Here is a 23731-nt window from a genome sequence, read left to right on the forward strand (position 1 = left end):
TTCACCAACGCCCTCCTAGACGACTCCGACCTAGTAGGGTCTCTAATGCACAACAAGCCAGAACGCTTAGACGACCTATACCATAGAATTGAAAAGTACATAAAGTACGAAGAATAGATGGCTCAGCGCAAGGGAAAAGAAGTCCTCGCAATAAGCGACAAGCGAGGACCCAAAGAAAACAATCACTACTCAGGCAACAACAAGGGCTCCAGCTCCCACAAGCTCTCATACACCAAAAGGGAATTCTCCAACTTCTCCAGGATGCCAAGCCATATCCTAAAGAAGATATATACAGAACCATACTTCAAGCCCAACATCAACAAAGTTATAGCAATCCAAGGACGTCCCTACTTCCATTTCCACAAACTCCACCACCATGACACAGACGAGTGTTGGAGCCTCAAACACTACCTCCAAGACTTAGTCGAAGAGGGAAAACTGAAAGAGTTCCTGCCAGAAAGCAACCTCAGGCATAAGCTGAATACCAATCACAACAGAAGTAGAAACATGAGCCATGAACGACCTACTCGCAGAAGGAGCGGAAGCAGAACAGCCCGACGATCTAAATCACCAGGTCAGTCGAGGCACAGCAGGAGACAACACTACTCCGATCACGATGAGGAAAAGGTAATCAACATGATTACAGACACCTCCAACAACGAGACCTCAGGTTGTGAAAAATGCAGGCGTGTAAGAGCACTACAAGAAATCTACCACCTCTCCCACAAAGCTGAGGTGATCACTCCTACCAATTCTCAATCTATGATCTCCATATCATTTACCGAGGAAGACCTCGACAAGGTGTGCCTACCCCATAATGATGCCCTGGTAGTACACGTCAAAATCAACGGGTGGACAGTCAAAAGGGTCCTAATCTATCTGGGCAGCTCCTGCGACATCCTTTTCTACCAAACATACAAGAATATGCACTTGCCAGACTCGGTGATGATAGAGTCAAATGCACCACTCTATGGATTCAACGGAGACCGCACAGATGCCATTGGAGACGTCATCCTACCAGTCTCCATTGGAGAAAAAGAGGACTTGGTCAAGACTTCAACACACTTCAGTGTGATTGATGTCAAGTCGTCCTACATCGCCATCTTAGGCCACAGATGGATTCACAAGATCCAAGCAGTTCCATCCACCTTACACCAAGTCCTACGGTTCCCCAGACCCCGAGGCATCACGGAACTCAGGAGCAACCAACTAGAAGCTCATTGATGCAATCACGTCAACGCAACAACTATGGTCAAAACTCAGGTCGTCCAAGACAAAGACGTCCCAAAGTTGCAAGATCCTCAGGTGTCCAGCTCACAAGCACCAACAACATAGAAGCTCAAGGAGAAACAACCACAAATCAAACCATGAGAAAAAATCAATTTGGGCACAAATGATGACCCAAAGTTTGTTTATGTAAGGGCTGATTTAGACCCCACACTCAAAGAGCAACTTGTCAAATTTCTATCACTCAATAAAGATGTTTTTGCTTGGTTGTATATTGATATGCCAGGAATCGACCCTCAAGTCACTTACCACAAATTAAATATAGATCCAACTGTAAAGCCTATCAAACAACGACTTAGGAAGCTTGCACTCAAATTTCAAAAAGCCATCAATGAGAGATAGAAAAGCTCAAAAATGTTGGATTCATCATATAAGTCGAGTACCCGACCTGGCTAGCTAACATCGTCACCGTTCCTAAGAAAAACGACCAGGTACGACTCTGCATAGACTTCACCAACGTCAACAAGCATTGCCCAAAGGACAACTTCTCCCTACCAAGAATTGACATCCTGGTAGATCAAACTTGCAGACATGAACTTCTATCATTTATGGACGCATACAGTGAGTACAAATCAGACACCACTTGCAGAAGAAGACTAGGAAAAAATGTCCTTCATAACCAAACAAGGAACGTTCTGCTACAACGTCCTACCACTCGGCTTGAAGAACGCCAGTGCAACCTACCAGAGACTGGTCACAAAGATGTTCAAAGACTTGCTGGGTGACACTATAGAAGTCTACATAGATGACATGGTAGTCAAGAGTGAAAAAGTTGGTGATCACATTTCTCACCTCCAAGAATCCTTTGAAAGATTGCACCAAAACAAGATGAAGCTTAACTCAGCAAAATACGTATTTGGAGTAGCCTCAGGGAAATTCTTAGGGTACCTCGTTTCACAAAAACGCATTGAAGCAAACCCAAAAAAAATACGAGCTCTCTTAGAAATGCCAGAGCCAATGACCAAGCAACAAATCCACAAGCTATATGGCATGGTTTTAGCCCTCAACAGGTTCATCTCACGTGCATCTGACAAGTGCAGACCGTTCCTGCAAATACTCAAGAAAGGCACAACATTCACTTGGACAGACGAATGCCACAAAGCCTTCAACGACCTAAAGGCTTACCTATCAACTCCGCCCATCCTATCCAAACCAAATGAAGGAGAAACACTTAGGCTTTACCTTGCAATTACCGACTTCGCCATCAGCTCGGTCCTCTTTCGCGAAAGCGAAGGAATCAAAAAGTCAGTCTACTTCACCAGCAAGACATTGGCAGATGCAGAAAAATATTACTCTGCAATAGAGAAAACAATGCTGTCTTTGTTGTACTCTGCTCGAAAGTTCCGACCTTACTTTCAGGCTCACAGCATAAAGGTCGTAACAGATGAACCCATCAAGCAGGTCTTGAGTTCTAACAACAAAATAGCCCGTATGGCCAAGTGGGCTGAAGAACTAAGAGAGCATCACATCGAGTTCATTCCCAGAACGTCTCATAAAGGCCAGGTCGTTGCTGACTTCCTTGCCGACTTCCCCGTTGAAAATGTCAACTGGGAACCTGAGCCCATCACTTCACTCCACCAACCAACCACCCCAGACACACGACACCTCTACGTAGATAGAGCATGCAACAACAGTGGTAGTGGACTGGGGGCTGTGTTAACTTCACCAGAGGGAACACAGCTACAAAAGTCAATCAAGATCGATTTCGCAACATCCAATAATGAAGCAGAATATGAAGCATTAATCACAGGCCTCCGCATGGCACAACAACTAGAAGTCGGAAAGCTTAAGGCTTACAATGACTCGCATCAAATTGTCCAACAGATCACCAAAGAATATGTGACAAATGGAGTAAACTTAGCCAAGTATGCCCAGGTTGTCAATAATATCATCAGCTCGTTCATAGCATTCTCCTTATAACACATTCCCCGAGATGATAACAGACATTCAGACAACCTGGCTTTCTTAGCCTAAAAAACTCAAGAGGCATGTCCCAGCACAGTCTACATTGACATCCTGGAAAAGCCTGCCTACCAGCAAGAAAGTGTCAACAACCTCACAGACTTCCAGCCCTTATCCAAAGAAGAGATCACTCAATCTTGGATAGACCCATTCCTTAAATTTATCGTACATGGCGAACGCCCAGCTGAGGCAAAGAATGCTCATGCCATACAATTTCGAGCTCCCAGATACACCATAATCAACGGACGATTATTTTGAAAATCCGCAGGAGGACTCCACCTAAGGTGCATAACTCTACGCGAAAGCCAACTCATCTTTGATGAAATTCATAAAGGCGAATGTGGCAATCATGTAGGAGCAAGATCTTTGTCTCATAAAGCAATCGCCCAAGGGTATTATTGGCTAGGCATGCACATCGAAGCAAAGAAATATGTTCTCAAATGCCACCAATGCCAAATATTTGGCCACAACCACCTAAGTCCAGCACGGGAATTGATCAACATAGCCAGCCCATGGCCTTTTCACATGTGGGGGTTAGACATCATGGGATCATTCATCCCACAAAAGAAAACATGACTCAAATACGTCCTGGCAGCCACAGATTACTTAACCAAATGGGTTGAGGCAATCCCACTTGTTTAAAACAAGGAAGTTCACGTCATCAATTTCATTTGGACCAATATCATCACAAGATTTGGTCTACCCCACACCCTCGCCATGGACAACGGAACCCAATTTGCTGGCACACAAGTCAAGGCATTTCTACAAAAATGGTGCATCACTCAAGTATTTTCTACACCTAGATATGCATAAAGTAATGGCCAAGCAGAGGCCACAAACAAAGCCATCAAAGAAAATCTCCAAAAGAATTTGGAGAGCAAGAAGAGCTAATGGCCAGAACAGCTCGAGAACATTTTATGGGCATACAGAACAATAGCCAGAGCCAACACCAATAAATCTTCATTCACACTTTGCTTCGGAACAGAGGCAGTCATACCATCAGAACTTACAATCACAACCACACGTTCTGAAATCGCCAAATCAGGAGAAAGCGACAACATCTTAGCCAAAGAAGTCGACCTCCTAGAAGAGCGAAGGGAAACAGCTGGAATATCCTTAGCTCGGTACCATCAAAGAATCCAATGATCTTACAACAAGAAGGTTGTCCCAAGATCTTTTCAAGCTAGCGACTTAGTCCTCAAAAAGACTTTAGCACCAGCCAAGCTTGACCCAACTTGGGAAGGCCCATACATAATTCACAAAGTCGTTGGAAATGGAGCTTACTGGATCAAAACTCAGATCGGTAATGTGCTTCCCCAACCTTGGAATACAGCTCTACTCAAGCATTTTTACCAATAATTTGTCTCTAGATGTATCAAGCAGTATGAATAAAAATCTATTAGCATTTCGCGTATAAATGTCATCTTTGCATTACATGAGTACCAGGCATCTTGCATAACCAACCCGATCTGGGACATCAAAGTATCAGGTCGTACACCAACGTCAGAGTTAAGCACGACTCAATTATAATTACCACGCAGTGGTTAATTATCAATCAAATCTAACCCAAGATCCCTCAAAAGGACCACAAGTCAACTTAACACCAATGCCAGGGTTAAGCTTGATTCAACCGTAATTGCAACGCAAAGGCCAATTATCAGTCAAATATAACCCCAGGGACCCCCAAAAGGAGCCAAAGTCAACTTAAGGCCTTTAAAAAGGTTAAGTTCGACTCAACTATAATTACTAATCAAAGACTAATTATCAATAAAAAATCAGTAAGAAGTTCCCCCAAAAGGAACAACTCAGCCAATACACACACCTAAGGACACAATAAACCTGGGTGACAACTACGCGCATCTATCAGGTCGTGAACTAAACAACAACGACCTACAAGCATCAGACGATCTAACATAGTTCAATAGGTCATCAAATCCACTACAATGCAGCACAGGTCATCAAATAACAAAGCACAAAGCCAGAGAATCAATCACCACAAAAATTCAACCACAATATCAATTACATACAAGTAAGTAATTTAAATAATTTTTACTGAATACAAATTTGGTTAGATACTAGAGACCCCCAGGTTATCCTAGGAAAACGACCTTACCATCCCCGTAAAAAAAATAGGAGTTATCAGTATCAAAAGAAGACATAGTTCAAAAAATTTATCCACTATCACTCAAGCTTACAAGAAGAGCATAATCACTTAACAAAGGGAAGATTCTCCACATTCAAGGGCTCCAGTGGGCAGCCTCTTCCCCAATAGGGCCACTAGCTGGATCACCACTTGCATTCAGTACTTATGTGGCAACATCTTCAGTTGGCTGAGCAGCTGGAGCAGCACTCTGGTCGGTGGGTAGATTAGGTCGTCTACTAGCATCTACAATAGCATTTTCCACAGCTATTGTTACACCCTCAACCGACCTCTTGAGGGTTTTGTACTTACATTCTAGCTCTATGTAATCATCCACCAGAACGTAGACATCACCACTTTCTACCAAGTCGACTAGGTTGATGTATTCATTCTGAGCTCGCTCAGCAACGGCCTGCGCATTTTTGCTCTCAGCAATCCAATGCCCGACCTCCACCCTGGAAGCGTCAAGAGACGGCTGCAACAAGACAACCCTACCAACCAACTCCCCGACCTGAGCCCTCAGCCCCCCAACTTCAGCAAGCTCCACCTCTTGCACCGCCAGCAGCTTGTCATAGGCTTCTTTGGCAGCATCCATCTCTTTCTTATATAGGTCGGAGATAGTTGCCATCTCCTTCAGCTTTCTATATATGATCAGGACCTGACAAACAACAAAATAAGTCACAAAGCAATAAATCAAAGTATAAAACAAAAGCTCAGATTGGAGGGACATTTACAAAGTAGATGGAGTGATCCATATCTTTCAGGTTCACCTCCAAGTCCTTCCCCGTCTCCAGCTGGTGCCTATCTCCATCCAAGGCAATACTCTCCAGCAGCCCACCAGCAACTAGTGAAAACTTAAAGCTGCAGTCCCTATTCTTCACCAGCTTTCTCAAACGAATCACTGGGTCATAGTAGCTGACCACCCTATCCAGGACGTCAGACTCAGTAGCCTTGTCACCTTGGGCCGCACTCCCCGACCCCTTGCACTTCTGGGCAGCTGGCTCAGTCTCACTAGCCTTCTTCTTGCCCTAAGCATCATCCACCCCTATATTAATAGCCAACTCCTTCAGATTCATCTTCTTTAAAAGAGCCCGACCTGAAGAGGTACGACCTTCCCCCGTACCAGGTCGTTCCTCAGACTCAGGTCGGGTCCTCTTCACCTCCTCAGACTCAGCCACTTTAGAACGCCTCTTCAGCTGAAGCCTCCGGAAAAGAGCAGGAGCATCACCATTCCCCCCAACACTTCCACCTACACCACGACTAGCTCGGTCACCATCCAGCTCCTCCAGCTATTCTCACTCTAGAAATAGGTTGCCTCCTTTTGCTCTCCCTCTCCATCTTAGGATCCAAGCTAGAATCAGAGATATCAAGAACAATCTTACGAGCCCTCTTCTTCTACACAGCTTTCTTCAGGTTAATCTTTGCACCGCCTCATCTCTTGAAGTAGTGCGCAGCCTCTCCCAACAAGGACGTTTTCTCTTCCAAAGTCAGCCTAGCAAACTCTTCAATCGCCCTTGTAGACGTACGATCTCGAATTACGACCTTTACAAAACAAACAAATATCAAAACGTCATCATATCAAACTTATAACCAAAACAAACGACATACAACCTACAACTTACAACATAAAAATGACCCACATCAAATAAACGACCTACCATCAGTCTTCACACTATGATTCTCCACCTCATACCCAGGAGGGTAATAATTCTCCACAATCAACAGAGGCCTACGCCTCCACTCCTCCTTACTCACACCAACAATCACCGATTTACATCACTTGAAAACCAAAGTTCAAAGCAGCGGATATTTTCACTGAGAAATGCTCCAACACGTCAGACAAACAGATATTATAACCTCTGAGTCTCAACAAATTCAGAACGTGAAACACCCTCCAACTATTACCCACAAATTGTAAGGGTGCCTTACCACAAAAGTTTAGAACGTCCAAAGTCAGACGTGAGAACGGCAACCTCAACCCCGCCTTCAATTGGCCATATGTAATTACAACCCCACCGTCTCAAGGCACATAGTCCGAGCGAAATACATTCTTCTCACCACTCAGGTCGTATATCATCAGGTCGGGGCTATCAATCCCAAACTCCCTTCTCAAGTCCCCAAAGTTATCAAACACCGACCTAGTCACCACCTCCTCAGTCATCGTCTCCAAGGAAGAAGACAATGACACCTCACCTCCACTACATGTCCTAACACCACCATCATCATCACTCAAAGCTCTCTCTCTCTACTAATCCAACTCAACTTCCCCACTCAAACTATCACTAGTGATCGACATTACAAACACAAAAATGAAACAAAAGATTAAATTATTTTGATATGAAAAGTGACGCACAAGAAGATGAAAACTCGAAAAAAATTTGCTTTCTTTTTCTCTGCTTTTTTTGCCTGTTAAGATGATAGAGTGAAGAAATGAAACACCGCCAGACCCTAAACCTTTCAGCTATGCAAAACCTCGAAAAAGACAAAATGTTTGGATTTCCCACACAACATAATCATAACTTCACCCACAAACCGCTGCGATTTTGGGCCCATGGGTCAGATCTAACAGTTCCTGTACATTTTCCAAACCAAACAAAGCCAGCTGCGTAACACGTGTTTAATGCTTTATTTTATCATTTTTTTTCACATCACACCTGTCCAAAGAATAAATAAAATAAAGGGGGCTTTGTAAGTACACTTCGTTCTACACTATAACACACGTGTCCACACACTAGGTCGTACATCACCAGCTCGTACCAAGCTATCAAGACGTAACAACGACCCAGACTCAGGTCGTCCCAAATACCAGTTATAGCCATATATGGAAGCAAATGATCTAGCACAATCCTAGAGCTCAGTCAACGTACCAATCAAAGAGACATTTACTTTGTAACATCAGGAGTAATATTGAATCATCAAGATAGCACACAATGTGGATCTACCATTGACAACGGCCTGGAGCAAATAAGGAAGGTAAGCTAAAACATCTATAAGTAGAGAGAGATGAATTACGTAAGGCTTGATTCAAGTTTACCCCGAGAAAATTGATATGTAGGCAACTCTTATCCCAAGAAAGAGTGCAGCCACTCCCTATCAATCCTAACCTCAGGTCGTAGACCCCAAAATACTAAACCTCTACAGCAAGTCATGATGTTACAAGGAACATGAATTCAAGTTTCGAATAAGTTGCATGTTCCCTCTGAACAACAGCCAGTTGAAACAAATTTTAAAGCATCTTTTTCTGGGATTTCTGTTGAACTTTATTTGAGCGATGAAGATGAGACGGCTGGATATGGCTTGTCCGAAAATTCAATAAATAATGATCAATGTGCACAGTATCTAGGTGCGAAGTGTCAAGGCCTACTTCTTGTTTTGTTGGTCAACATATTAGTCTTCGTGATACAAAGTTTGAAGCAACAGTGAAGCAGTTTGAGTTTGACCACTACTTTAGTAATGGAACTGAGGCTATAGGTTCTGACTTCTGGGGTTGTGAGAGCACTATTCAGAATCAACTTCTGTTTATCGAAAATATGCAGGCAGAAGTTCAAGGTGCTCTTCCATCACTCCCCTTTTTAAAATGGCGCAGTTAGATTTTCATCTGTTTGTTGTTTGGTACGAGACACTTATCTAACGAAACATGGTGGTGAAGTTGAGAAGCGCTATGCCGCAAGACGAATATGGGCCTATTAGCCAAAAAGCAATAGATAAAGAAAACGTATCGTACACAATGGATGAACGTGAAAATTATTTTAGTGTGATCAAACTACGGAAAATCTTGGGATTACGAAAAAGTGGTGTCATTGATTTTCGATAACATGAAATAAGATGTCGGTATTTTTTATTAGATAGTTTCAAAATTGTGGTTAAGTCAGAAAGATTGAGGAAACATTTTTTTATTTTTGCCACACGTAGAAACGACAGTACTACGAGCAAAAGATATTCACAAAGAGTCCACAGAGAAAAGTTTCGCGTGGAAAGGTGTCAATTAATGTCATAGAAGAATTAAACAAGCTAACAGAAGTTTCATTGAGAAAGATCGGCTCAATGCCTTAGAAAAAATAATGAAACTGTCAGAAAGTTTTCGCCTGGAAAGTTTCGCTCAGAAAAATCAGTTTAATGCCTTAGAAAAAATAATGAAGCTGGCGGAAAGTTTAACTTGGAAAGATCTACTTAATGCCTTAGAAAAAATAATGAAGCTGTCGAAATTTTTTGCTCGAAAAGTTTCGCTTAGAAAGATCGGGGCAATGCTTTAGAAAAAAAAAAATAAAGTTGTCAAAAAATTTCGCTCATAAAATTTCTCTTAGAAAGATCGGCACAATGCCTTAGAAAAAATAATGAAACTGGCAGATAGTTTCGCTTGGAATGAAAAGATTTGTATGAGTTGTATAATAAGCGAAAAACTGGTAAGGAACCATTGGATTTTTCCAAACCAATGATTATGTGATTGTGTGAATATAATACCATAGAGTTAAAATTATTTTGATGAAAATAAAAATAACGTATGGGTTTGCTATTGAATATCGTTGTTGTGTCAGAGCACATACCTGCGGAAAACTAACAATGTTGTTTATTTATGTAGTTGATATGGAATAGAACGAGACGCCCCCATGTAGAGAAAAACATGCCCAATGCTAACTTAACTTTGAAAAATTAGACTAAGTGAGCGTAAAAGCGTTCAAACTTAGATGACGAAGCTAAATATGATCATTTGGGCAGAATTTGTTGTAGCGATAGTAACGTACTAAGCAAGAGTAAAAGCGTTCAAACTGAGACTAATGAAGCTAAACGTGGTAACTTAGTTAGATTTTGTCGTAGCGATAGTACCGTACTAAGCGAGCGTAAAAGTGTTCAGATTTTGTCGTAGCGATAGTAACGTACTAAGCGAGCGTAAAAGCGTTCAAATTTAGACTGACAAAACTAATTGTGGTAACTTAGTCAGATTTTGTCGTAGCGATAGTAACGTAGTAAGCGAGCGTAAAAACGTTCAAACTTAGACTGACGAAGCTAAATGTGGTAACTTAGTCAGATTTGTTGGAAGTGACAACATAAGTCATTTTAATCGAACCAGGGATCAGTAGAAGAACCAAGGGAATTTGGATTCTAGACAAATTTTGGTGAGCTACCACCCTGTCATAAGTAGTTGAGTAGAACTAGTTCTTACACCCTCAATTTTTAAGATCTATAAGGGGACTCTAATTCTAGGCACCAATTTAAACAGAGTAAGAACTCATTAGTTAAAACGATGCATACACTATGGTGATCAAGTGTCTTCTTATAATATCAGTTATAAATTGAATAGGTTTGGAAATGAAACTCAAGCTTTTGTATTCATCATTAACAGTGGTTACAAAGTCACTCTCTCTCTTTCTCTGTTTTACTCTGGTTTTACAAGTATTTCTGTAATGAATCGAAATCCCTTTTCTTTCTCTTGATCATCACTTTATATAGTCTTCCAACTATAATGATGCCCAATCCTATCCTGATGCGTGTCCATTCTCATTCTTCTCTTTCCTTTTCCCGCTTGTTCCTGTAACACATAAACTTATGCACAAGATACCGACAGTCATGTCGATATTTCGAGTTAGTTACGACATTCGGGCTGGAATATCGGATTGACGATATTTTCCCACGACATCGCCCCCTCTCGAAACTTTCAAATTTCGATCTCAAAAATTTTAATGTTTCGAGAAACTAATAGGAAAAACCAAAAATTCAATCTAAAATACTCAAATTCAAAATTCAAATTATCAAGCGGTTACCAAATTATCAAGCGGTTACTGTTGGGACTGAAAAGTCACATCAAAATATCAAATATAAAAACTCGCCTTCACTTTCTCTCTCTTCACTTATTCGCAAAAATCTCGAAACATTCAAAACCCCACCACCATTAACAAACTTGAAAAGCTTCTATTTAGAATTACTTGTTGTCTTCTTCATCAGATTTTCCTGCAAACTTGATAGGTTAGTTAGAATAAAACTTTAATATGCTTATTTGCAGTCATAATCGCTTCTCCTTTTATCTGTTCATCCTTAATATTGCTTCTATTCCTCTTCTTAAATTATGAGGGTTAGGGTTAGGGTTTGAACTTGAAAGTTTTATCTGTACAACCACTATACTAACTAAATTTTGAATTATATATTTTGATTTGTTTCAGTATAGCTAGGAGAAAAACTTGTGTCAATTTTAGGCGAACAATCTCGAAACGATCTTGGCTTCGACGTCAAGAACGTATGCTTTTGAGACACCCATCATCACCTCCAAACCCGTCATTGTCACCATGAAAACTCAATACGTGTATAATAAATAATATATTATACAATTGTACTGAGTATAGCGATAGTAGTATCGATTAAGGATATAATTCTAATAAAAAATTTATTGTTTCTAGTGATACCGATATGTTGAACGAAGGTATCGAGTCTGAAGATAGAACCAGCTCTTCTTCCTCAGCCTCGACATCACAAATGACTGAAACTAATGAACCAGCATGGCGCCCAACATATCTTGTTGATGGCCTAGCACGCCATCCTTTCGAGACTGTGACCTCAGAATCAGAGAGTGAAATTATGGAGGACAACAGCATATGGAGTGATGGTTTAAATCCTTATTTCCCGAAAAGACCCAACTTAGCATTAGTTAGAGCTGCATATCAGATACTCGATACTATCACTTTTCAACACTATGCTAGGTGTAGGAAAGGTACCAAATGCCAAAGTGGTGATGCCCAATCAATCATCATCACTGTTGGGCAACTAGCTGCTGGTTTGCAATTCCCTTTGACTAACCTCGATCGAGAAGTACTGAACCATTTGACCATCTCTCCTGGCCAAGGCAAGAGCAATTTTTGGAGATTGATGTACATTTGTAACTATTATAATGCGCACCTTGTACCTGATATGCGGAGATCCCAAAAAATCTGGCTTATCGACATTCAGACCCACTATACCTTTGTCGAACGTACTGAAAAAAACAAAAATGGTTTAAATGAGCCTAGTGGTTATTTTTATCCCAAGAAACGAAGTAACCGACAGGGTATCATAAGAGTGAATCGAGATAGTGACTTTAGATGGCTACTCTATCCTCTCATTATATCTGGTCAATGGGAGTCATTTTCTTCTGTCTCTGTTCCCTCCTTGGTACACCGTGTTTTTAATCTTAGAGGTACGTTATCTATGACCCCATCTCTTGAAACAACATTTCTACACTCCACTTCGGACCTTTTATCTAATTGGCCTACCCTTGTGCCCTTATTTCAGTACTAAAACCTGCGACTTCGAGAGGTCGTGGAGAATCTACTAGAGTATTGGAGCTTTTTAAAGGCACTGATGGAGAAATAACTGCTGCTGATAAATATATAAATCTAGCCTCGAATGTCGACTTACAAAATGTCGACTATTATGTTGCTCCATTATATACCTTAAAGAGTAATATGCTTAGAGGTCAAAATCCTTCACCTCCCCAAACGGTTGTACCTTTCCAAGCTGCTCCATATTCATTACAGCCTTGTTCTTATGAAAAAGGATTTAGAAAAACTTTTGTTTCTTCAGAATTGCCTGATAACACTCCTCGATGTTATTTTGATTATATGATTAATGACTTTAATATGACTGAAGATCTTTTCCCTAAAATTAAACAAGAAGTTCCAGACTTCTATAATTATCCACTTTTGCAAGATGTGTTTGATTACCACTGCTTATTGTACACAGATATAGCATCTCGCATTCCTCGTGATCAAGACAAATCCACCAACAAGTTTCTGAACTCGAAAAAATCAACAGGTGGTAGTTCCTCCTAGGCTCCAATTCCTTCCAAAGAAAAACATGTTGATATTGTCCTTCTTTAAAAGAAAAGAAAAGAACCTTGTACCACTTAAGTGTTACCAACTACGAAAGTATCTAAGACTACGAAAATTACCACCACTATTGCACCTACCTCTGTGCCCTCGAAATCTTCAGCTGTTCTACGACTTCCAGCCACTATTCAACCCATTGCTCCATCCACTGTTCATGGTTCTCCTTCTTCATCTGAAGTTTTTGTGGCTGATTTTATTCTTCGTAACAAGAAAAGGGTTCTAAAATCTTCTTCTTTATTTTTTGATCCTCCGACGCCTGAACTCGGAGAAGCTCTAGTTATGAACACGATTCTTCCTCGAGATCGATCAGCGATGGCTGAAATTCCTATTACTGAACGATTTCACATTTTGTGTTCTTCCCTTGAAAAAGTAAGTATATACCTTTGCCCTTACTCTTATAACTATTTATCCATTATTTATAATGCATCTACCTGCTATATTCTTGATTTCAGGCTAAAGTTGTTGCGGTCAGTCAGTTTGAGAGCGACATGACCTCCCTCCGCCTTCTTAGGGAAGATAATGAAAAATTGAAAAAAGACAAAGAACAACTACAATACTCTTTTGAAGAAGAAAAGAAAATCACGCTCTCACCATCACCAAACTCAATGCTTTCGAAACCACTCGTCAAACTATGAATGCCAATCTGAAGACATTTATTGGCGAGAATATTGTATTGGCTGATGGACTGAGGCACTCTTATGCTAATATGGAAGCAAAATTCAAAGAAGAAAGAATAAATTTTGAGAAAGAAAAAATTGAACTCGTGGCCGAAATAGCAAAGGCCGATCTCGAACTGGTTGAAGCTAATCACAATATGAATTATTGTGTTTCTACTATGAAGAGCTTCAAAAAATACCTTCCTGAAGATGTTATTACTTAATACAACCTTGATTCTGATGATGAGAGTGAGAAAGAAGTTGTCGTTGCTGATACTAATGCAGCCAAGGCTATCGAGACTGAGAAAAACACCCATGATGACGATGTGGCCACCATTAAACCTATCGAGACTGTGGCTTCCCCAACTCTCATTCTTGACTCATTTCCGCTTGATCCCTCTACTCTCAAAGGAATCAATATGCTAGCTGGTGTTGACTTTGCCCTCGAGGCCAGATGTAATGTTCTCAATCAGCCCAAAGACTCCACCATGAGCTAAAAATTTGCTCCAACTTGTAATTTTGATACAATGAGCTGTATATTTTGCCTTATTTTCTTAGACTTCCTTCGACATATGAAATAGATCTCTTTTGTTCCTTTTGGTTTGTTTATATTTGCTATATATCTGTTAGTAGCCTTTGACACTTAAACACATATCTAAAAAAAAAATTGAATTTTCGATACCACTCTACTGAAAAGTAGTATCAATTGATAGTTAGTAATATTTTGAAAAGAAAATTAGACTTTCGATACCACTCCAATTAAAAGTAGTATCAATTGATACTTAGTAATATTTTGAAAAAAAAACTAAACTTTCGATACCACTCCAATTGAAAGCAGTATCAATTGATACTTATTAATATTTTGAAAAGAAAATTAGACTTTCGATACCACTCCAATTAAAAACAGTATCAATTGATACTTAGTAATATTTTGAAAAGAAAACTAAACTTTCGATACCACTCCAATTGAAAGCAGTATCAATTGATACTTAGTAATATTTTGAAAAGAAAATTAGACTTTCGATACCACTCTAATTAAAAGCAGTATCAATTGATACTAAGTAATATTTTGAAAAAAAGACTAAACTTTCGATACAACTCCAATTGAAAGCAATATCAATTGATACTTAGTAATATTTTGAAAAAAAAAACTAGACTTTCGATACCACTCTAATTAAAAGCAGTATCAATTGATACTTATTAATAGTTTGAAAAGAAAACAATACTTTCGATACCACTCTAATTAAAAGCAGTATCAATTTATACTTATTAATATTTTGAAAAGAAAACTAAACTTTCGATACCACTCCAATTGAAAGCAGTATCAATTGATACTTAGTAATATTTTGAAAAGAAAATTAGACTTTCGATACCACTCCAATTAAAAACAGTATCAATTGATACTTAGTAATATTTTGAAAAGAAAACTAAACTTTCGATACCACTCCAATTGAAAGCAGTATCAATTAATACTTAGTAATATTTTAAATAGAAAATTAAATTTTCGATACCAATCCCATTAAAAGCTGTATCGATTGATATCTTTTCTTCGACATCGATATAACTCTATAGATACCGTTGTCTTTGAACCATAAATTTTAACCTGGTATCGAGATGAGGATCTACAGATCTCCAGGATTTTTTTATTTTTTTATTTATTTTTTTTTGAGTTGGTATCGATACCAAGACTCGAACTCATAAGCTTGCTCTTGAAGACAAATTTGATAATGAACTTGTAACATTTACTCAATATAAAAACTCATATTACCAACAATAAATAAATTCAACCATCTGGCTCAAAACCACGCACCATTAATTTTTTCATTAATTTTCCTCGTTTTCTTGGTAATCACCATTAACTTTCCTCGTTTTCTTGCTAAACACCATTAAATTTCCTCGTTTTCTTGCTAATCACTATTAACTTTCCTCATTTTCTTCCTAAACACTATTAAATTTTCTCGTTTTCTTGCTAAACACCATTAAATTTCCTCGTTTTTATAATTATTTATTACTATAAAAAGACCTTCATCTGAATGATTCTAAACCATCTTTTGTAATCCTCTTACTGAAAACACCAAACCTAAACAAAAAAAATGTCTCTAGTTTCAACCTTCCTTACTATTCTTGCTGTTTTCATGGTTCTCCCAGATTGGCCTCATTGGTCAGACTGTCCTCCCACCAAGTATTCAGATGATGAAGAAAAACAAGAAGAAGAAGAAAAAGAAAAAAGAAAAAAGAAAAAAGAAAATAGAAGAAGACAAAGAAGAAGAAGAATATAAAGATGAATAGCTTCGAGACCAATATTGTTATGAAAAAGGTAATGATTGGTCTTTGACTGATGGTGATGAGGAGGATGATGGTGATGATGGTGATGACGAGGATGATGGTGATGACGAGGATGACGATGAAGATGAAGATTAATATTTTCTTTATATTATTCAGTTTTACATTCGATGTGTAACAGTCGTGTTTTGCTTATGTTGTCCATTTTTAATGAATTATTATCGCACTACTTTTGCTTAAACACAAAAAATTTCAGTGCAACTCTATCAAATGGCATTTGCAATTATTTTAAAACATCAAATTTGAAATTCGATACTATTCCCCTAACATATTTGGAATCGAAAAATAAGAAAGCAAATATTACTTGTTGTTACATACCTTAGGCGTCTGCCTCATTTTTCTTTGACCTGGTATTGAGCATTCAATACCCCATATACTAAGATTTTCATCACGATCTTGACCTGATATCGACATTTCTGCCAATACTAGGATTTTCATCACGATCTTGACCTTATATCGACATTTCTGTCAATACCAGGATTTTTTTACACGAACTCGACATTGTTGTCAAGAACTGGATTTTTTTACCCGAACTTGACATTGCTGCCAAAAATTGGATTTTTTTACCTGAACTCGACAATTCTACCAAGAACTGGATTTTTTTACCCGAACTCAACAATTCTAAGAACTGGATTTCTTTACCCGAACTCGACATTGCTGCCAAGAACTGGATTTTTTGACCTGGTATCGAGATGAGGATCTACAGATCACCAGGATTTTTGTTTGACCTGGTATCGATATAAGGATCTACAGATCACTAGGGTTTTTGTTTGACTTGTTATCAACAAATAATTCTAGAGATACGAGGATCTACGATATTTGTATAGATTTGCTTTTGAACTTATTCATCTCTTTATTGAATGCATAACTTTAAAAAATACATCATGATACTTAGAAATATTCTTTATTGATAAAATGCTTTCAAATTGCTTATATTTTGAAGCTTTGGTAATATTACACCTTCAGCCATTTTTAAATAGTAAGCTCCATTGATTCCTACTTTGTGAATGATATAAAGCCCATCCCAGCTTGATGCTAGTTTGCCAGCCCCTTTCTCTTTAGTTGCTTGAGTAACCATTTTCAAGACCAAATCACCTTCTTGAAAATGTCTTTCTCTCACTTTCCTGTTGAAAGCTTTTCTGAGCTGCCGATGGTATGTGTCGAGCCTTAATCTTGCTTGATCTCTTGTTTCCTCGAGATTTAGGACTTCTGCTGCCATTACTTCATTATTTTGGCCATTCATTAAAACTTTGGTTCTGGATGTCGATATCACCATTTCTGATGGAGTTACTGCTTCCATGCCATAAGCAAATGTAAAAAGAGATTCACTCATGGCAGTTCGAGGTATCATTCTATAAGCCCATAGAACGATGTTTAATTCATCCACCCAGAGACCTTTCTTGTCTTCCAGCTTTTTCTTGATATTATCCATAATGGTTTTATTTGTTGCCTCTGCTTGCCCGTTACCTTGAGCATAATATGGCGTAGATGTGAAATGCTTTACGTTGTATGATTCCAAGAAAGCTTTTACTTTTCCTCCCTCAAACTGGGGCCCGTTATCTGATATAATGGCATATGGCAACCCGTATCGACATATTACTCTTTCGAAAAGAAAATTTATCACATCTTGCTCTTTTATGTGCTGTAAGGTGATAAAACGTTAAATTGTACGTTATTGGGATTTATTCTTAAGTCCACAGTCCACAGTCCGAAGTCCGAAGACCAAAGTCCAAAGTCCGTATAGTCGTTCGTTTAGTCAAGTTACCTTACTCACGTGGGTTTGGTAGGATAGGTTGAGTAAGGGATCGTCCAAATCTTAGGGTTCGGCAAGGTTCACAACTGGAATTGCAACTTTTAGTGAGTAGGATTTTAGGTTTTTTAGTTGGTTTAATTAATTTAACGAAAATGTAAATAATGTAAATTACTAACGGTGATTTCGATGTAAATAAACAAAGATAGAGAAATAGGAAGAGGGTTAATCATGCTCATGCAAGAATCATTTTTTAACAGTTTATATTACCACATCACTACAGCTTTAATTCGTCTCGAGTTCATAGACAAACCCGAGACGACGTCGAGTATTGATCCTTAGCGAAACGCGAACATCTCTGAGTCGCATCACACTAGCATAAAAAGTTGAACTAATATTTCATCTCTGGAATATCATTTCAGCTCCTGGTTCGATTCTACATCAGTTGGACAAATTGGAGAGTTGTTGGACACAAAAGAGTCGCGCGCGAGACTGTTCTGGAGCATCAGCACTCCAACTTTGTACAGTCTCAGTCATTTTGGGACCGGATGTCTAATCTACACCTAATTCCTAAGTAGTGATTCTAGAATATTAAGGAGTCAATCCGGATTTTCACACGAGCAGCATAACCCTCCCCCTGAGGGGGCGGGGGGTTAGCTCATGGTCATTGGAAGAATAATTAAACTTGTTGTATACATTAAATAAATAAATGTTGGACAGAAATTAAACTGGAAAAGAAATGACTTTCATTAAGAAGAAAATGACTTACAGTATTAAGATGCTGAAATAAAAGGGACAGAATTTAAGTGCTGAAATGAAAAACTAACTGATTGCTAAGTGGAGGCTAAAGCATGAAAATGCTGAAGGCCGAATAATGAAGACCCCCCTCACATATATATAGGCTGGGGACCCTTCACGTGAAATCCCAACATTTAATCAGGTTTTGTTTTTTAGCTCAATTTAGTTTGTTAAGATCAAAACTTCGTTTTTATAAAGTTTTGTTTTATTATCATTTGTTTTGTCCTTTTATGTTTTAGTTTTGTCTTTTAGCCCAATTCAATTCAAACATTGAATTGGTAAGTGTATTTCCCATTGCAAGGTGGCACAAATTTGTGACCATTACTTGCCACATGCCTATGCTGACTCGTCATGCCTTTGGGCCCACAGAGTGGGTTCACTTAGTGTGTCTAGTGGCGGCGCTGATTTTGGCGTTTTTACAATTTTCTATCTTTGCATAGGGTTCGTCGCCCTGGTCGCTTTGGCAGTTCACTAGCCAACGTCGGCATCTAGATTTATCAGATGTGAGCTTCAGAAGTTTGCTGCTTCTTTATATGTGGACCTGTTCTGCATTGGTTTTGTTCTTTTGGAAACTTCGCTCTAGTCGGTCTTTTGTTGGGCTTCACGGGGTTGAGTGGAAAACTTCAAATATTCCAAAGATTCCCGTGCCGATGCATGTTTTATCATTATATTCATGTTAACTGCGGAAACCTGCAAAAGTACGAAAATATAATTATTACATGATTATTAAACACATAATCGACCAAAATGCTATGTCTCTCGGGATTACAGTTTTGGGTGCTTATCACACCACCCCCAAATAGCACTTTGCTTGTCCTCAAGCAAATAAGAGATATTAAAATGATAAGTGGTCAAAAATGTGTTGTCCTAAGCTAAATCTCATTTCGCAGAGTGCGGTTTCATTGACCGTATGCAACAAGGCCTTGAACCACTAGGAGTTCCCTAGTGAACGAGTTATAGCCTCGTGAGAGTTTTCCAGAGAAGATACTCACAAACTTCGTTTATACTACAACGACTCAGTAACAAAGGCTTGTTTCCTGAAATAATCTCAGGTATCTAGACATCTCACTAACGGGGGAAACAAGGATTTAATTCTTTCGAAATTCAAGTTAGTATATATACAATAATCAAAACATCTACGTATGAGCATGCATGCAGTGATCTTATAATGAAATGTACGAGCAGGGCCGTTTCTGGATCCTTCGGATAGCGTCCTTAAATAGGTTCTCACAGGTATGTGTTGAAACACAATTTCTCTCTTATTTTTCCACTCAAGTTTGCTATCTCCAGTGGGCAGTGGGCACAAGTTTCCTCACATACTCAATGACAATTAGAGGAGCCGAGGTCGAGAAGTCACAACTACTACTTATTATCACACTATCTTACTCCTAATTGAGCTAGAGGTCTTTATTAGGTGTTATGGGGCTTAGGAGGTAGTGTAGAAGAAAATGGAATAGAAAATTCAAAAAATTGATAAGTATGAGAGAATAAGGTCTTCAAGATATCTATACTAGAGAAATCCTTATTTTCTTTCCTGCTTCTAACATGGGTTTCCATACTTGGATTTTTCAAGCTCTTGTATTCCCTTTTGATTTGATTTTTGGGGGGAATTCTAACTTTGATATTTCTTTTGATTTTTGGAAATATATTTCTATTTTTCTTTTTCTTTTCTTCTGAAATAGGTAACTGATTTTGATTTGTGACAAGGTTTTTCTCTTCATTTTTCTGCACTTCATCCTATTTCTCATACTCATCATCTAGGTAGGCTTATTTATTTATGGTTAATAGATAGGTAATGAATTTTTGGTGAAATAGAAACAGTTAATGAAAGGTTCAGTGGGGCGACTAGTGGTAATATTTTTTACAGGTGTGAATTTTTGGCTATATCGATCCACAAAAGGACTAAATTCTCGCCTAGGATTTGGGTAGTGATCAAGTAAGTAGACGTGTGAACTTCTCTATTCAGAAAAACTACTCCTCTATGTCATTAACTCACATATCACATTTTTAGGCTTTTTGGTTAGATTCTTACAGGATATGAAAACTAAGTTGTCTGATAAGAGCCCAAAACTGTAGTTTTAACCCCTTAATAATCATACTGTTAGACCAATTATGTGAATAATAAGTAAGAGTTAATACTGATTACGTGTTTTTATGCATTTCAGGCTTCAAAGTCCATTATGTGCGTAAATGTGCCACTTTAGCGAGATAAAGGAGCAAAAGTCGCCAGAACTTCCGAATGCCATATCTTTGGACTCGGACCTCCGGATTGAGGCCTACCTTATGTCAAAACGACCGCTCTCGGAAGAGCTTTGCAATGGTCCAAGACTTGACCCAATCAGAGGAGCAGAAGTAGACGAAAAGTCTGTGGAAGCCAACTGCAGCTGAAGAGGCCTTTTGAATTTGAAAAGAATTGGGTTTGGGCCCGATTCTCCCGCCCAAAACATGGCTCCAAGCCCATGCACGATTTTTGATCTGAATGTATAAAACAAAAGCTTAGCTCTTTGTTAATGGCAGTTAGGTTAGGTAGATAGCTTAGAATAGAAAGTAGCCATTAGAATCGCTTCTAGATCTAGATTTAATTGTTTTATTTAATTAGTTTCAAATCCTCAGATTAGATTAAACCTTGGAATCTTGCTCTTCAATTTGATTAGATCAATAAAGTAGTATTCTTTATCAATTTCGATTTTTGTCATTTCCATTTCTAGATCTAATTTCAATTCTTGTTCTTATTTCATTTTAGTCATTAATTTAGATTTCATTATTGTTTAATTAAGTAAATTTTAATGCTTTATATTATGTTTAGTTTTAATCTAAATGGAAATGATTATGAATGATTCAAGGCTAAACCTCCATTAGAGGGGGTTGAGAAGCCTTGATGAAAGCTTGATTCCGTTTATCGTAGAAGTCGCCGTAATTTCTATTCCACGCCCGAAAATAATTAGTTCACCATGAGAATGGGTTTAATTGTTCACATGCTAGTTATAAATTGGTAGAAATGCCATGTGTAATTAGGGATTAGGAAGAACCGATTGTTCTCAAGTAGCAGATTCAATTCGGATTACTGACGACTTCGTCGCTAGTGGATTAAGTTGAGTTAAGGTGGAATCAATCCCCTAACTCCTTAACATCGAATCAACGTAGCATTCCCTTTAATATTCTGATAACCGACTAGTTGTATTTCGTGGGTAGTTGCATCGTAGTCTAGTCCCCTTTTCGTAAAGCTCTCATTGACTTTAAGTAGAGTATTGAGACTAGAAAACAAGCATACGGAAGGACTAAGAGTGGAACGAATCACTCTACTCCACTATATCTCATAGGATTGAGAGTAGAAGAAGAAAACTTTGATAAACAAGCAACAAAAGATAGTTTAGTTTACTTACGTTGTGAATTCATCGTTCATTTCGTAGGTAAACTATTCATTTCACTCTTATCATTGTCTAACCGTGGGTCCCAGAAACTTACTGCTGTGTACATTTAATGATAGTAAGTGCATGAATGCTCATGAAAAGATGTAAAAACTATTGCATACATAGTAAATTAAGTTTCTAAGAACAAGTCCTAATTCTGATGCTAGGGTGAGATTTCTAAATACCTTTCATCACAGAAAAGGAAACGAGAATTTGTCACTAAATACGTTAATTTAGACATAAAATAAACTATATACAACTATGCATGCTTAATTTTTTGCAAAAAGTTCACACCACCCCCAAACAGTCGGACACTGTGTCCTCAAAGTGTTAAGAGGAAGAAAGAGTATACCTGAGAGGCTTTGAGCAAAAATATAGCTGACATCTTCCACAGAAATTTATTGTAACACACTATATATTATACATGATAAAAGTGAAAGTTCACTGTTAGATTGGCACACTGTTAGGTTATTTATTTATCTCACATCAAAACATAAAACAAATATGTACATGCATCAACTCACATTGCCCCAACCTTGAACTTGGGGATAGTCCATCTTTGCCTCGTCCCTGTAGAAATGTCATTCCTTTGCATCACACCAATCTATCATAGCTTTCCAGACTTCGCTCCACTTCCTCTTCTTTGTAGTGTCCAGATGAGCTATCATTTTATCATCATTAGGGAAGGAACGCACTTTCTTTAGATACCTTGCAGGGTGTCGCCATGTCCGAAATCGCAAGGAACGAATGATCTTGTTGGTTGGACACATAGAGTCGACCTTTACCCAGTCCTGAAAGGTGGTCATAAACTGTGGGAAGTACGTCCTCACTATCTTGCATGCTGTGACTGGCAAGGTGATATAGTGTTGCCGAAAAGACCGATCCTTCTTTAGGTTCTTAATAACTAGGTCTGTGATGTCGAAGGCGGTATGTTGCTAGGCTAGTGCATGGAACGTCTTACAAGCTGACTTTGATGCAGTGGAAAAATGCTAATCCCCCATGATGTTCAGAAGAATAAATAACATGGCAGTTCCAACATTCATGGTCATACTGGCAAGTGGAATAGTAAAGTCTGGCCATCAGCCAGCTATGACACGTTCCCTGACCTGGGCAAAGCCATCGCCATAATGGGTGGCAAATTTTTCCCAAGAATAGTCGTTAAAGTTGTTTTCTACCATGTATTGGATGGGGATGTCTGGCTGAAAGGGAGGAAGGTCTAGAGCCATAGCAACTGTTGGCTCGTAAAAAGAGTGTCGGGTGTTACCAATACGGATTGTAAAAATAAGTTGCCAAACTTGGGGAGTATGTCTGCTCCGGGTGTAGAATAAGAGAGTTCCAACCGACTCGAATGATGTAGTCTTTGAAAAGATGTCCATATGCAAGAGAATTCAGCAACGAATGGAAAGATTGTTCTGGAATCATCTTTGGAGCTTCCATTGTAGAAGATGTGTGAAGAAAGATGCTACCTGTTAGACAAAGATAAACAAATATTAGAATATGATGAGAATAATTAAGAAAAAAAAACAAATTAC

General features: G+C 38.7%; 1 protein-coding gene across 1 annotated transcript; it reads right to left on the bottom strand.

The window, feature by feature from the left end:
- Positions 1-17145: 17145 nt before the first annotated feature.
- On the bottom strand, positions 17146-17673 carry LOC147487944 (uncharacterized). The gene has a single exon (XM_086574209.1). The coding sequence runs from the start codon at positions 17671-17673 to the stop codon at positions 17146-17148; it is 528 nt and encodes a 175-aa protein (XP_086430335.1).
- Between the last annotated feature and the right edge of the window lie 6058 nt (positions 17674-23731).

The sequence above is a fragment of the Coptis chinensis genome, chromosome 7 (genome assembly GCF_015680905.1).
Source record: "Coptis chinensis isolate HL-2020 chromosome 7, ASM1568090v1, whole genome shotgun sequence".
NCBI lineage: Eukaryota > Viridiplantae > Streptophyta > Magnoliopsida > Ranunculales > Ranunculaceae > Coptis > Coptis chinensis.

What these genes read in the sequence shown, in the direction of transcription:
- LOC147487944 (XM_086574209.1), bottom strand. Translation starts at nt 17,673, where the DNA reads ATGGATAATATCAAGAAAAAGCTGGAAGACAAGAAAGGTCTCTGGGTG.